Source organism: Mchenga conophoros, linkage group LG1 (genome assembly GCF_057382185.1).
Source record: "Mchenga conophoros isolate Kocher_MC1m ecotype Shallow Benthic linkage group LG1, M_conophoros_male_GT1.1, whole genome shotgun sequence".
In the NCBI taxonomy this organism is placed as follows: Eukaryota; Metazoa; Chordata; class Actinopteri; order Cichliformes; family Cichlidae; genus Mchenga; species Mchenga conophoros.
Genome location: NC_140526.1, coordinates 40,118,757 through 40,134,744, shown reverse-complemented (window position 1 = coordinate 40,134,744; position 15,988 = coordinate 40,118,757). Strand labels below are relative to the sequence as shown.

Sequence of the window (15,988 nt, the reverse complement as noted above, 5' to 3'; positions counted from 1 at the left end):
TTGAACAGCATGCCATATTAGGACAGAATTCAGCTGGCCTTTCTAACTATATAAGCCGAACACTTGTGTTTTCAGCAGGTATTTTCTCAGTCGGCTGCTCTTCTTCAGTAACCAGCCATGATCCTCCAGGCGGCTGTGCTCAGCGTGTTCTTGTGCTTCGCCCACACTTTTGTTATAGAGGTAAGCGTTGTAGTTAAGTATGCAGACGTAGATTTCCTCTCTGATTTGACCAAGATGTTTTATTTTGTTAAAATGGAATACAAGCTTTCTTCAAAACAAAACATAAGAACACAAAGAGAATACTTCTGTTTTTCATTTTATTAATTTATTGTATAAATTGGAATTTGCAATTTTAATCTTCAAGCATTTTTGAACTTGCAAACAAATCAAATACTAGTCCTTATAAACCCTTTTATCTTATTACAGGCACCTTTTTAAAAAAGTGTTGAAAACTCCGGTAAGACTTTGCTATTTTTTACATTTAGCACTTGTATGTCATCACACTATGAGATATGCTCTTATTCATGTTGATTTGTATTCATTTATTTATTTATTATAATTGGTCCATATTGGATTTGCCTGACTCCTTGACATGTCTTTGTGATGTTGTAACATGTGACCTTGTCCTTATAGAACAGTCAAACATATGTGCTTCATATTGAACAGGAAACAACACTGAGGGTGATGATTTCAGTATCTCGACACTGCTGGAGAAGGCTAATGCTAATCTTGGTATGTTCAACTTCACTTCAGTTCCTATTCATCAGTAGTAAATATACAGCTTTAGTAACAACATCCAGGGGCTAACCTTAAAAACTGAGTTGATGTGTTAATGAAACCATCGAAAGTACACGGAAAATATGTTTTTCTTTCCATACTTTACAGGAAAGAACTTGGATGAACCTCTGGTCATATTTGGAGACATAGCAGTGCCAACAGGTCTACAGAACGCTGATCCGTGTACGGCTCGAGGCTGTTTGTGGCCTAAAAACAATGGCAGAGTTGTTGTACCTTATCTAATCTCCAACGAGTACTGTAAGTCTAGATACATGGAAACATTCCTTTTTATTGAGCTTTCTGCTAATTTTTCAGGTTTAACTGAAAACTATTAGAATGATTTTCTCCGTCTGTAGGGTTTGTTTTGGGGTTTGTTTTTTTTTCCATTAGTGGGCAAAGCTGCTTCCCAAACCTTTTCCCTCTGAGATTCCACATTTTAGTGTCCTCTAAATACAAAGAGAAATCAACGGGTTCTCATCTCAGGGCTTCAAATACAGCTGTTTGGTCAAAAGACTAAACACTAAACAAGTATTTTAATGACATACAGAAAGGTTTTTGTGTACAGAGAATACAAAGAGTTTAAAAATACTACCAAGGAAACTGAAAAGGACAGTTTATTAAAAAAGGAATTAGTCAGTTACACATAAATTTCCTCCGATATATAAAAAAAAACAACCTAAATATACATCAATCTGTATCAGATAGATGTAATATAAAATTATATATAAAGCTTTGCCAAAGCTTAGCATGGAGACTGATACAAGATATTCAGTCGCAATTTTGAAGACCTTAATGTTGCAGATAAAATTGCTGTTTTCTCGGTTCTAATGCCTTTTTCCTTCCATTGTGCTTTTGGCTCAATCCAACCCAAGAGGCGCTCTTTAATTCAAAAGTGCAGGAACTAGTTAGAGGAAACTACAAATAAAATTTACACCTTCTTCCAGTGTCACAATCAAAAAAATTTTTTTTATTTTTTTTGGCAAGTTTGACAAGTTTTCTCCAGGGAATTACCTGACAAAGCATCCAGAGTGCCACAGACATTACACTGGGGGTGTCTTGTTATTGAACCTATGATATATCCCAATATAATAACACTCAAAGTTAGTTATAGTTAAGATATGTAGATAAAATGGGACAGATGTATTTTACCCTGAAAATTTCTGTTAGCTATGCCACATCAAAGATACTGGGGGGGAGCAGTTCAATGTTATGACCAATCTTTACAAGCTTCAAGCCAACATAATGAAGAATATTTTATGCTTTCTATAAATTCATTAAAGTTGTACAAAAACATCAGCTGATTTTGAGGCAGTAACATAGATTTGATTGATTTATAGGCCAGTGTAAGTAGTAAGCAGTTACTCAGGAGTAGCAGCATTGTGCTCAGTCTTAGTTGAATATAATGCCACAACAAACTAGAACCACAATACATGTTTTTCTGTGAAGCCCGCAGGGAACGTAACGTCATCGAGCAAGGTCTGAGGTCATTTGAAGCAGCCACGTGCGTCAGCTTTAGGCCCCAGAGCAGAGAAAGAGACTTTCTGGACATTCAGTCTCGTGATGGGTAAGTCCAACACAAAGTAGGCATTTATACTTGAATTCTACAGGCAAACTTTTCATCTAACGCAGGATGTTCTGAGTGAGGAAGCTGTTTTACTGGTTTGTCATAAAATTTTTATTTACCGCTCTTTTTCAGGTGTTACTCTTTTGTTGGGCGTCGTGGGGGTGGCCAGATAGTGTCACTGAGTCGCCAGGGCTGTGTTTTCCACCAGATAGTCCAACACGAGGTGCTCCATGCCCTGGGCTTCGACCATGAACAGACGCGTTCAGACAGAGACCAACATGTACGCATCTTGCTAGAGAACGTCATCCCAGGTGGGTCACATGACAAACAACAGCCAGAAACAACAGTCAGAAAAAATCTTTAAGTGGTCAGGATGACAAAAAAAACTTCTACATAAATGACAGTTCATTTACCAACAGTAGAGCAATAATCATGTTTTTTTAGAATATTTCAAACAACCCAAAGTACAAACAATGTAGGGCAAAATGTGAAACATTCACAATAATCAAATCTGTCTGTGGAATTCTTTTATTTATTTATTCAATTTATTTATAAGTTTGAGACTAATCTATTTGAATTGGAAGAATGTTTTGTTCCTCTGTGCTTTTCAAAAAAAGATGTATGTATATGTGTGTGCAGCACGGTGGCACGATGGTTAGCACTGCTGCCGCACAGCAAGAAGGTCCTGAGTTCAATTCCACCATCAGGCCGGGGTCTTTCTGTGTGGAGTTTGCATGTTCTCCCCGTGTTTGCGTGGGTTCTCTCCGGGTACTCCGGCTTCCTCCCACCGTCCAAAGACATGCAGCTTGTGGGGATAGGTTAATTGGTTAATCCAAATTGCCCATAGGTGTGAATGTGAGTGCGAATGGTTGTCTGTCCCTGTGTGTTGGCCCTGCGACAGACTGGCGACCTGTCCAGGGTGTACCCCGCCTCTCGCCCTATGAAAGCTGGGATAGGCTCCAGCGCCCCCCGCGACCCTGAAAAGGATAAGTGGACGCGAATGGATGGATGGATATGTGTTGTATATTAGTCTTTTGACCTGCATTCCTTCACTCACCCCAACCTGTCACGGCGGATGGCGCCCCTCCCTGAGCCACTGTCGCCAGAGTGCTTGCTCAAAGGGGGTCATATGATTGTTGGGTTTTTCTCTGTATGTATTATTGGAGGGTCTACCTTTCAATATAAAGTGCCTTGTTATGCTTTGGTGCTGTATAAATAAAATTGAATTGAATATTAACAAAAAGTATTAAAGTTAACCAAGTAATTTTATTGTCCAAACCTGAGTAGTTTTTGTATATTAACCCTGTCATGCATGAATTATGACAAACTCAATCAGGATTTATTTTCTTAAGTATTTGTATTCATCTTTAGGCATGAAAAGATGAACACAAATAAATCCTGATTGAGTTTGTCATAATTCATGCATGACAGGGTTAAATAATAAAATTACAATGAAACATTTCATACATCTATTGTAACATTAAACGACCAGTGGGTGTGACACATCAGTGTGTAATGGTTTATTTTGCAAGTATACCATCAGCAGTGACACAAATACAAGAACACAGCCTTTAAATAGCTGTAAACTGTAGCAACCACCATGCGTGAAAGGGTTAACATAGGCAAACATTATTCAAAATGGAAGTCAGCAGCAAAAGAAGTCACACCTCTTAAGTGTAAAAGTAGCATCAAAATAAATGCACAAGTCACTATGTGGAAGCGCAAGGTGAAATGACTTACAACTGTCCCAGCCCTCCCATGTCCATATGGAGAGCTCTCTCTTTAAAGCTGGAAAGCTCTTGTGTCCATGGACACAAATCAATAGATTTCTTTGTTTTTGTGCAAAGGAAAAAAGTTACCCAGGTGCTCTCACACAGCTGTAGGGTGAACTGAACTTTTGTGACATTTTAATGCTCAGCCTGGAGTAAGAGACAAACATTGACTGAGTTGTTTGAACCCCCACAGGGATGGAGCATAACTTTAGGAAAATCAACACAAGGAACCTTGATACTCCCTATGACTACAACTCTGTTATGCACTATGGAAGGTAAGATATCAGTTCACTCCCTGAACATGCTTCAAATGTATATTTATTTAAAAATTATGTCATAATAACACAGTTTTATTTGACACAGTTTTATCTGTTTTCAGTCCTTTCATTTTCAAGATTTTAATTTTCTACATCCTGTGTACATGTGTGTTGTAATCAACTTCTCTTACCACACTGGCCATTGAGAAAACCAGTAATTCAAACCAGTATAAAGCTGTGGTAACCAATGAAACAGTTTACACATTGAGTGCTATAACAATAATAATAATAACAATAATAATGATGATAATTTTATTATCAGTAATAATATTGCAGCTGCCTACAACGCACACATTTATAGACAAAAGCCACATTAGCTCGTCACAGAGTGCTAGCTTGCTGCCTAACGAGCAAATGCTACATGATGGACAATAATGGCGTGCAGGACTTTGCCTTTGGGCTCTTTTTGGGCAGATGATAAACCTTGAAACATTTATATCCCATTCTGTTAAATGTTTGAAATGGCAATAAGGACTCTGTTTGGCAGAGTCAATTAGGTAATAATTAGGTAGATAATCCTCTTGACTGACCTTTCCCTGCTGCATTGCTCAAGCTGAAGCCCATATTATAATTTCATGTTTTTAGCCTTCTCTTTGTAGTTGTTATAATGACACTTGTTTGAGACTACAATCACAATTTGCCTTACTACTGTGTGTTTGCACCCCAGGTTTGCCTTCTCAAGAGACAGGGAGCCAACCATCGTTCCCATACCCGATGAGAATGTAGCCATTGGCAGAGCTACAGAGATGAGTGCCAATGACATCCTTCGAGTGAATCGCCTTTATACCTGCAGTATGTACCTCGTTTCTTTTCGTTTCTTTTTCTTTCCTTTTTTATAAAGAAAAAAGGAAGCTGGATTAACAGTTGGAAGGTCAGTGGTTCAGTTCTTGGCTACTCCACTCTAAATTCAATTAGTTTAATTCAATTTTATTTTTATAGCGTCAAATCACAACAACAGTTGCCTCAAAGCACTTTATATTGTAAGGTAAAGACCTCCCTCCTGTCTTATAAACAAGTAAACAGAGGTCATGGCAGCCATCTGCTTCGACCGGATGGAGGTTGCAGGAAGTGAGTTTTAGTTTCTGCAGCACTTGGACAGTATTGGACAGTATTTACATATAAATAGTTATTGCACAGTGGTGGTTTATAGAGGGAATCCTTGGAATGTGGGTGGGACTGTGTTTATCAGTGCATGTGTGAGTTCTCTAAAAACTTTAGATAATATCTTTAAAATGATAGCGGCACAAACGAAAATTTTTGTAGCACAAACCAGCAGAAATGTAGCACAATTGATTGACACCAATTTTGTTTGATTTTGTTTGGAGTGGTTAGCACCAGAGTGTGAACAGACAGGAAGTCAGAACATCCAAGTCTGAGGCTCTCGATTTACTGGTGGATTTATGTCCCTGCTCTCACCTGTGGTCACGAGCTTTGGGTAGTGACCGAAAGAATGAGATTGTGGATACAAGCGTCAGAAATGAGCTTCCTCCAAAGAGTGGCTGCCCTCTACCCTAGAGATAGGGTGAGGATTTCAGCCATCCGGGAGGGGTTCAGAGTAGAGCCGCTGCTCCTCCACATCGGACGAAGCCAGTTGAGGTTGTTCGGGCATCTGACAAGGATGCCTCCTGGGTGAGGTGTTCTGGGCATGTCCCACTGGGACAAGCCCTGGAGTAGACCCACTGGTGAGATAATATTACACTTGTAGTCAAGACCGCCTAATCCGAGACCAAGAAATAACCAAGTTAAGATGAGACAAAGACCGAGACAAAAAAAGTCTTTAAACTGCAGCCAGATGCTGTTTCGTTTACGGGTGTCAGGCATATTTATGTGTTTTTGCTTTCACACAGCCCTCCTCACCGCTGTCCACTATCTTACTCACTGAGAGGACAGACGCACGCTCCACGTGACTGTCGCGTCTCTCACCCTCTCTTTTTTTCACATAATGATATTATCCTATATCCTCGCATGTGATTGGCCGCAGTATGGAGGGATTGGAGCATAGCTGAGCCCCTGTGTGAGAGCCGAGCAGCTCTCACACAGGAATTTAAGGAAATTAGGTGAGGGTAGAAATGACTGAAAGATTATCAGGCTCTATTTTGAGTTTTGTTCAAAAAAGAATGACTTCATATAGGAAAAAAAAATCACATATGCAGGACACCTTAAACTATTTTTTTAATTAAGCAGCAAGGCAGAACAAAGTCGGGGCTGCATCAAACTGTCTGTATTTCTTAATTGCAAATGGCACCAAATTGTATTCAAACTGAGCCACACTTATGGAGCTCCACAGTTCTGTTCCTGGTGTTTTGGTTGACATCTCCTGATGTTCCCATGTCACAGAAACAGGCTCTGTGTTTTGCCTTATATGCATCCACAGCTGTGCCACCAGTTTACTCACATGGACTCTACGAACCAATCAGAAGCTTCTTCAGCTCAGAATGGAATCGTCTGGAGTTTTATTATTAATTAACAATAAACTTAGTGTACATGTACTCCTACATTTGATGAAAGTGATAAAAATAGAAGCTCTGTCTCTCTTTATTCTGACATTTAACTAATTCGAAAGATATTTCAATATTTATTTATCTAAAACAGAAGTTTACTCTAAACTGATGTTTAACAGTAAAAAAAAAGTTTTTATGTTTTTTCCATAAAGTGTAAACATCTGGTTTCAACTGTGAATATCCTGCTGTGTATTGAAATCCCTCTTGTTTTGCATAGATATACTGAACAACATCCAAAGCATAATATATAAAATAACATCTACCAGAGTTTTTTCTTTGAAAGAAGCTCCTTATGTCCATTGTTGTGTTCATCAGTACACAACTGAAACCGATTGAGAGGGTTTGTTTAGCCGTGGAGGGAAACAACTGAAAATATGAAATGAAAGCTAAGACTCTAAAAAATCAGCGTTGCTGTTCGGCTTTTTATTTGTCTATTTGTTGATTCACTCGAAGAGCAAGTAACGCAACCAAGTGATCAGTTTGATATCAATCTTTTGTGATACACCGTCATATTTACATTATTAGTTCAGTATGAATGATTTGCTTTGGTACCTGGTCAAACTTAAGCTCTCCTCTGTCTGCAGCAAACTCGCAGGCAGCAGCTTCTCGCTCACATGTGTGCTGTGCTCAGTCGCCTAGTGCCTGAGCTCGGATCATATCAAAATTAGGGGGAATTTACGACGGTGCGCTCTGTGCTTCGTGTAGAGATGGCACGATACCACTTTTTTATGTCCGATACCGATACCGATATCATAAATTTGGATATCTGCCGATACCGATATGAATCCGATATAGTGTTTTTTAATCAACAAAACTGTTTTTTAAAATATCTTGCTGCATTTTGCAAGTCTGCAAGTTCATACTCAAGTTTAAAACAACAACTACACTAAAGCTATTCTGTTATACCTGTATACAAAAAAAATATTTCATAGTTCAGCAATACTGATCAATCTAATAAACTTAGACCTACACCATCCTCCCTATTCTGGTATTTTAAAGAGTACTTAGCGTAAATATTAAGCAACCTAACTAATAGGGTTCCAACTCCCAGCAACAACAAAAATAAATAAATAAAAAATAGGGAACCACCCCTCACGCTCCACCTCATGATGCTTAATCAACGTAATCAACCTTAATTTGATGTAGTGTGAAAAAAAATGCACAGAAATCAATTATTTTTCAAGAAATATTAAATAGATTCAACATCTTTCTTCAACAAAATTGCAGACTGCACAGATGGTACCTTCCCAAAGTAAAAAGTACTATAGCTTACTAGGGTATATATTAGACTTAATAGTTACTATATACAGTAATTGACTTCTATTCCTTTTACATCAAATTAAAACTTTGGGTGTCAGATAATTATTTATTAAAAGCTAGACATTTTAAATGAGAATAAGAAAGAAAAGTATGTCTTTGTGCCCCCTTTTCCCTGTTCATGCCCTATCGGCCCCCCTGGCTAAACTTTGCTAGATCCGCCCCTGCACAGTTACATCAGCAGTAGAAAAAGATCCTCGAGTAGAAAGTAATAATAAATAAATTCTAACAACAGCTTATCAGAATCAGAATCAGAATCAGAAACTTTATTGTCATTGTCATGAGAACAACGAAATTAAGAATGGTCCCCGATCATTGCATCATCCCTAGCAATATCAAAATATAAATAAAACAATAAAATTCAATAAATAAAATAGATAGAATACTTAAAATACTAATAAGATATAACAGTAAAACATTCACATACATTCCCACACACATGCTTCAGACCGTGCATATCAAGCTTAAACGTGCTGCTGTTGTTCAGCCGCTGGTTTCCTCTTTCTGGTGCAAAGTGGGCCAAAAACAAACAAGAGAGACGGACTCGCGACAGAAAAGCCGATCAGCTGATCATTAAGCAGTTTCATGATTGAAGTAGCAGCCGGAGAGCGAGAGGCAGTCGCTTGTTAAGCTTAACGTGGGAATGCTTTACAAACATTCAGAGATGGACTTACACACTTGCTTTACTTCTCTCGGGGATAACTTTGTCGGAGATGAAATGCCAGGTTGCTAGCGAAGCTCCACATGCTATCCAGACCACCGACAGGTCCGGCATGCCACAGCCGCTCTATCACGTGATGCATACTGCTCCGAGTGCTAACGTTCTGAGGTGAGTTACGGCGTGTTGCAAGTTCTGCGAGGTGCTTTCGTGATATTTAATGGATCGGATTACATTTTTTATTTTTCTCCGATATCTGATCCAGTAATTTAGGTCAGTATCGGACCGATACCGATACGTAATATCGGATCGGTCCATCTCTAGCTTCGTGTGTTGTTTTTGTTTTATACAGTTGTCAGTCAGGCATCTAACTAACAAATTACACTCCAAAAGACCCCATGCTTCTGAAAAAATGACCCGGGCTTAAGCCCAGTAAGCCACCCCCCCGCTCCGCTGATGGTTGACTCCAAATCTCCCGAACACTATGTCGATTTGAGAATGCAAGACCGAAACAGCGAGACCAAGACCGAGACCAAAGTCAGTCGAGACCAAGACCACGTAAAAGTGGTCTCGAGACCAAGACCAGTCTCGAGACATCCAACTCTAGATAATATCTCTTGGGTGGTATGGGAACTCCTTGGTGTTCCCCTGGACAAGCTGGAGGAGGCAGCTAGGGCAGGGGTGGGCATTCTCAGTCCACGAGGGCCGGTGTCCCTGCAGGTTTTAGATCTCACCTTGGGTCAACACACCTGAATCACATGATTAGTTCGTTACCAGGCCTCTGAAGAACTTCAGGACAGGTTGAGGAGCTAATTTAGCCGTTTAAATCAGCTGTGTTGGTTCGAGGACACATCTAAAACCTGCAGGGACACCGGCCCTCGAAGCCTGGAGTTGCCCACCCCTGAGCTAGGGAGAGGGAGGTCTGGGCTTTTCTGCTTAGGTTGCTACCCGGCCCCAGAGAATCTGAAGAAAATGGATGGATGTATAAATGTTCCAGGTGTGTCGCCATGTGGGGAAAAATGCTTCAACACATGGTTGGGTTGGTAGTGTACCGGGGGCTTCTATTTAGGACTACGCTTCCTCCTCACCATCACTCAGCAATCATGTTTTCCCAACTGCTCGGGAAAATCCGATGGAAGAGAACTGACGGGGCCTCCGGAGCTACAAACAAGCTACATTTATAACAAGTATAGTTATTAGTAAAGTAGGCCAAGGGGTAACTAAACATCTGAGCAGGAAAGAGTAGGAGAGACAGGTGAAGAGCTAATGCTAAGCTAGCGAATCCCTAAAGACACAGTGACTGAACACTGTAAATATAATTAGTGGGTGATTCAACAGAGTGTGCTTTGGATAAAGCGCAGGAAGATTACACTATGAAATAAGACGTTATCTATAAGTTTTTAATTAAATTGGCTACACAGATAAGCAATGCAAAAATACCACTGTAAGATAGAACAGGAAGTGATACTCCAGACTGAGACAACACCAAGAAGTATTTTGAAATGACCTTGAGCAAGATACTGAACTCTGAGTCGCTATTGATAAATTTGTGCAAATGTGTGTCTGGTACTTAAGTATAAGAAAGAGCATTTACATGAATGTTTGTGCGACTGGCTAATAAGAATTTTGAGTGCTCAATTAGAGCACAAAAACACTGTATAAGTGCCAGTCTACTTGCCGTTTTTCTGCACCACCTTTAGTTTCCAAACCTACTACTGCACCCATTTGTGCTTAAAGGTTGAGAGGTTTTCAAAATTCAAACAAAATGTAACTGTACTATGAAGCTGTCTCCTCCTCAAATAATAATTATATAAATAGAAAAAGTTGGGACAAGCACAAAAACCTGGAATCCTGTTAACAAACAAGCAGAAAAACCAACGTCACTGGGGTAAAACGTGTTTGAAGATCAAATATGTACACAAAACTGACATTGGGTGATGCAAAATGGAGGGAAGAGGAAGCAATTTCTGTTTGGTATTATTGTCTATAGATAATAATATGCTTCAGAATATCATAACCATGAGAGCATGCTTATTTAATTATCTGCTTTGTGTGCTGAAGACCTTAAATTCTTTCAACCTATCTGCTCAGCCCCCGGCTTACTTTTCTACCTCCACTAGTTTCACAGAACAATCATGGAGACTAGTAAACACCAACATAGATATAGTACATCAAACTGTTCATCAAACTCAGATGTTCATGTGGTGTCTTAAAGAAATGCAGCAGCGTTTAAAGATTTCTCTCTGTTTGTTGTTTGACAGGCTCAAATGTGCCCATACCTGTGCAAAGGAACAAGTTGTTCTAGAAAAAGTAAGTAAATAAGCTCGGATGTTTTCGAATTTTGTTTACTTCATTATAATAGAAAATCATGTTCCTATACATTTATTTTACCAATTAAAGCTTTGTCAGGATAACTTTAGTGGAAACATTTGGTTTAAAACAAAAAACAATGAAATGTCATATATTTTAATTGATCAGGGTCAGAAGCATGTAGCTGGGATGAGTGAAAGGCATATAAACCAGAACACCAGACGAACACATCTCCTCAATTTACAGCCTGTGTTTGTGATTTTTTTGTGCAGATACTACATATGTGTAACATCTTCTTTCTGTTTCCACAGACAACCAAGAGATGGGAGAGATTGATGCAGCTTGAATTTTATGCTTTTCAAATTTGCCTGAAATAGCTTTGTTTAAAATGAGAAATGAAAATGTATCATTGTCTATACTTTTCACCTGTCCGTTGACTTAATCCCAATCACGCTTGTGTAATTGCTAGTCAGCTGTATGAAATACTAAAAAATGAACAAAAATAAACATTCATTTTCATTTCTAGTAAGTTTGTTTCTTTATTCCACAAATCCTACAAGTCTACAGGTCAAAAATACACATTTAACAAGTAAAGATATGAACTCAGTCTTGTACTAGTATTTTCCTGACAAAAAGATATAAAACCAAAGGTTAATCTACTTAAGTAACAGTCAAACAGAGTGGAAATGGCTTTCAGTGAGAAAAACAATATTATTTTCCCAGTATTACTCTCCTCAAAGTAAGAGTAAGGCCAGTCAAAAGAGTAAGTGAAATGCACACCGCCTTCGGTCCATGTTGCTTTACTGTTGACTGAACTGCTAACTTGGGGTTTGCTCTCTCTGTTAGTACAAGAATTAATAATTGATCAACAAATTGATTTACTCTGACTTACAGAAACCTGGTTGCAGCAGGATGATTATATTAGTTTAAATAAATCAACCACCAATCATCAATCAAATGTGTTATGTACTGCTGTACTTTATTCACAATGAGTAAATAAGAATTTCATTAAAATGACTTTATTTTGGACTGTCACTTTAATTTTGTTTATACAGTACCAAATCCAAACAACAGTCGCCTCATGGTGCTTTATGTTTAAGATAAAGACCCTACAATAAACCCCAACAGTAAGATGAGCCCCTGTTAACAAGCACCTGGAGTCAGTGTGGAGGAAGAACTCCATTTTAACAGGAAGAAACCTCCAGCAGACCACGGCTTAGGGAGTGACAGCCGGTTTGAGGGGAGGACAAAGGGCAGAGAGGCAAATATTAACTTCATGTGGCCTACAGATTAGCTCGACAACAGTGCATAGAGGGCTTCATGGAATGGGTTTATATGGCCAAGCAGCTGCATCCAAGCCTTACAACATCAAGTGCAACACAAAACATCAGATGCAGTGTTGTAAAGCATCATTGTGAGGGGCGCTTTTTGTTAGGAGCTGGGCTCTGTCTTAGATCCAGTGAACTAGTGTTGGTGTGAGGGTCTTGGGGTTTGGGGTCTGGGATGCAGGGGGCCTGCAAGGAGTATGGAGCACCAGTGCCCGGAGTCGCCAGTTTCATGGTTTGGTCTCTCCATGCGCAGGGGGGGTCCACGCCTCCGCAGGGGGGTCCACGCCTCCTCGGATGCACTATCATGTGGAGCGAGCTGGCCCATGTTGGGAGGTACGATCTGCGCTTTAGGGAATCTCAGGAACCTCAAGGACCTTTGGGGGAAGCAAAATCCCACACCTAAGCAGCAGGCGTGGGGCATTTTGGGTAGGTTAGGGGCAGCTTGTCTTGTCCTTTCTTTGTGTGTGGATAACTGGCATGGGATGCAGCACATGGAAATCTGCAGCAGTGCAAGGCTGTTGTTACAGCCCTTCTAGGTAAACACAGTTCAAGTGCTGCAGTAGAGAAAACCTGACAAAATTGCACGGCAAAAAAAAAAGAAATAAATAGAGAGCAACTTTCCCCTGGCTGCTACACACCTATCTTTCATTAAAAAATGTAAACCATTATGTGACTCACAATTCAAATCATGTAATTTTATTTATAGAAAATAACATTTTTATTTCTTTAAATAAAGAAAGTTTTAACAAAGCTAACACAATAGCTCGATGATAAGCATAAACTTGTTGCCGTCACATTACGCAGCACATTTTAGGAGAGCTGGTCTGGGAGTTTGCCTTCTGTCGGATGAACTCTGGATAACAAACCAGAAGAGGAAAACAGAGAAAAGAAAAAAAAAGTAGACACATTCCAGTGAACAAACAGAAAAACAGTCTTACGGCATTATTGGTCTTTCTGTGGAGAAATATTGTTAACTAATATTGTATGACTGTTAAAACTGACAAATAGTCTGACCAGTGAAAGGAAGTGACCTCCCTGATTAGCTCACCTGCCAAATCTGTCCGGGAGATTTCCACCAACCCCTCATAGAGGCCTTTGGTAGGGTTTTCTCCAGCTACGAGCACTCCATGAAGCCAGATTAACAGCATCCGGTGACCATGATCTTTGAAGCTTTTCTTACCTTCAATTTAGATTTATATCAAGCATTATCCATCTGAACTTTTAGTTAAACACAGTCACTGTAGACAGTTCTTATACCATCAGAACATTTATAGAATCACAGTAACTAACTAGTTCATATAGTCCACTGGGTCTGTATTGTAACCACAGACCAGCGTTAAGCAAGCGAGGTACTTGGCCAGTAAGCAAAGCTGAATGACATCCTGATATCTTACATTTTAAGTGCTCCAACAAAATGAAACAATATTTTATTTTATATAATTTAATATTTTATTTAAAGTTCAACTTTAAATTAAAAAAAAGGTTCAACAGGTTAAAAGTCAAATAGAGTTTAAAAGCAAGGTGTCAAAGATCTGGCATTTGGAATTAAAGAAAAAAGCTGTGCCCAGAATGTAACTCTTGCAACAGTGTACAAAAGCTGAAAAACTTATTACAATCCATGTTGCAAACTGCTGTCATCTTGGAGAGACTGCTCTTGGTTGGAGGACCAATCTACCCAAAGAGAAAGATTAGCAATTATATCCAACTATGTCCAACAAGGACAAGTGTGGGTTTGGATGGACGGAGGTACAGTATCTACCATTCAGGAGGAGGGCAATCTGGTGGGCAGTTTAGCCAAGTTATTGGCCAGTAGTTGGATGGGACCGGCCCCTTCTTGGGATCCTTGGGGATCAGGACAGCCTTCGGTTAGACATTCCGGGTGGGTCTCAACCATTAGCACCTGGTTCATTTGTGCTGCAGGATGCTAATGGAGTTAGCTTGTTAGCTTCCCTATCCAGTAGGTGTTAAACATGGCAGGGAATGGTGCTGTCCAATCCCTCTGCTTGACATGTCTGCCACTGTGATGGTTACTGGATCCTTTCAGGGAGGTTGTTGCAGTCTGCTCTTAGATCCACTAGGCACTGAGCATTTCTGTTATGTGTTGCATCCTTCTTACATATACTCTTCAGTATTGCTCTGTCTCCAGCGTTGGCGGGGCTGTTCTCATTTTGTTCTGCTGCCATTCAGACTATACTTTGGGTAGTTCAGTGGAGAACATCTGGTTTATTCTCCTGGCTTTTATCTCTCTGGTTAACCAAGATTCAGGTATCAGGTATAGGCAGTTGTAGTTGTGCTTCAGGTCATCATTATAAGACAAGATATTGTATGATAATAGACGTTTTTCTACAAAAAAGTGATGTTGTAAAAAAACCAAAAGAAAAACAACACCATCTGCTCTCTGAAATATTAAGGATTAAGCATCCATTTACTCATGTCAGACTATCCATATATTCTAAATAGATCTGTAGTTCATTTGTTGTAGTAGAATTGTAGAAAGAATTCTTGATCTGGGTTAAAATTGACCTAGACCAGAGTTAATCACCTCAGGTACTCAGAATGCTGTAGAGTGAATCAGTCAGTGCCAAATTTGAGAATTTATTTTCAATAAAATCACTGGACCCATGAAACAGTGCTTCTATGGTTCTGGACATTACAGGCCTTATATTACAGTTTTTCAAACTTGTATGATTTCCTGTGTAAAGATTTATATATATATATATATGAAAAAACCCAACAAGTACAAAAAAGGTAATAAAAATAGCAATAAAACTGTCAATAATTTTTTTAGGAACTCAGCACTGCTCACCTGTCCACTGTTGTTCTATAGCTTGTATATGTGCTTCACTAAAGTCCCAATGCTGAGCGAGAATCTTCCACTCCCCATAACACAGATGCTTTGTGGCGAGGGTCCATAAGACAGAACGGAAGTGCTGTGTCTCTGGCTGATGGTCCTGTTTGAAGCTCAGAGGTCTTCTTACCTGCTCACATCCCCCGTGATCCTGAATTCAACAGGGAGAAAGTTTTGTGAGTCGTTCGAAGTTAAAAGGATGTTATCACGTTTTATACATATGATGTACAAAGAAAACAAACTCTCAGTACCTCTTGCTTTTAAAACTAGCACAAAGAATTTACAAGATACTTAGCTGGTTTGTTAAATACCTTCTCCAGGAACAAAAGGCAGTACACAGCTGTTTTACACCTTAAGCTTCACACTCCCTTGCTACCTCCAAAAGTCATTTCCTTCTAAACCTAATACGTGGTTTTGTCATCTAGCAAGAACTGCAATCAAGCATTTGCAATAACTAATAAAAAAGCACTTGTGACAATTGTGTTGGTGACAGCTTTTGTTATAATATCAATAATATTCATATGAATATGGGATACTGTTACATGTTTGCACAGACTTTTGTGGAATATGGAGACACTCCTGGCATTGGCTCCTTT

General features: G+C 39.4%; 1 protein-coding gene and 1 pseudogene across 1 annotated transcript; one reads left to right on the top strand and one right to left on the bottom strand.

The window, feature by feature from the left end:
- The first annotated feature begins 95 nt into the window (after positions 1-95).
- On the top strand, positions 96-11,991 carry LOC146583832 (hatching enzyme 1.2-like; annotated as a pseudogene).
- Positions 11,992-12,169: 178 nt separating this feature from the next.
- Positions 12,170-15,781, bottom strand: LOC146583831 (ankyrin repeat and death domain-containing protein 1A-like). Its single transcript, XM_085267477.1, has 4 exons — positions 15,758-15,781; positions 15,351-15,543; positions 13,593-13,724; positions 12,170-12,943 (listed from the first exon to the last, which is right to left on the bottom strand). The coding sequence occupies exons 1-4, from the start codon at positions 15,779-15,781 to the stop codon at positions 12,681-12,683; spliced, it is 612 nt and encodes a 203-aa protein (XP_085123603.1). The 3' UTR covers positions 12,170-12,680.
- Positions 15,782-15,988: the final 207 nt, after the last annotated feature.

What these genes read in the sequence shown, in the direction of transcription:
- LOC146583831 (XM_085267477.1), bottom strand. Translation starts at nt 15,781, where the DNA reads ATGACTTTTGGAGGTAGCAAGGGA. An exon ending in TATAGAACAACAGTGGACAG is followed by an intron (nt 13,725 to 15,350) that starts GTGAGCAGTGCT and finishes TCTAAATTGAAG; the next exon opens with GTAAGAAAAGCTTCAAAGAT. An exon ending in CTCCCGGACAGATTTGGCAG is followed by an intron (nt 12,944 to 13,592) that starts GTGAGCTAATCA and finishes CCTGCTGCTTAG; the next exon opens with GTGTGGGATTTTGCTTCCCC.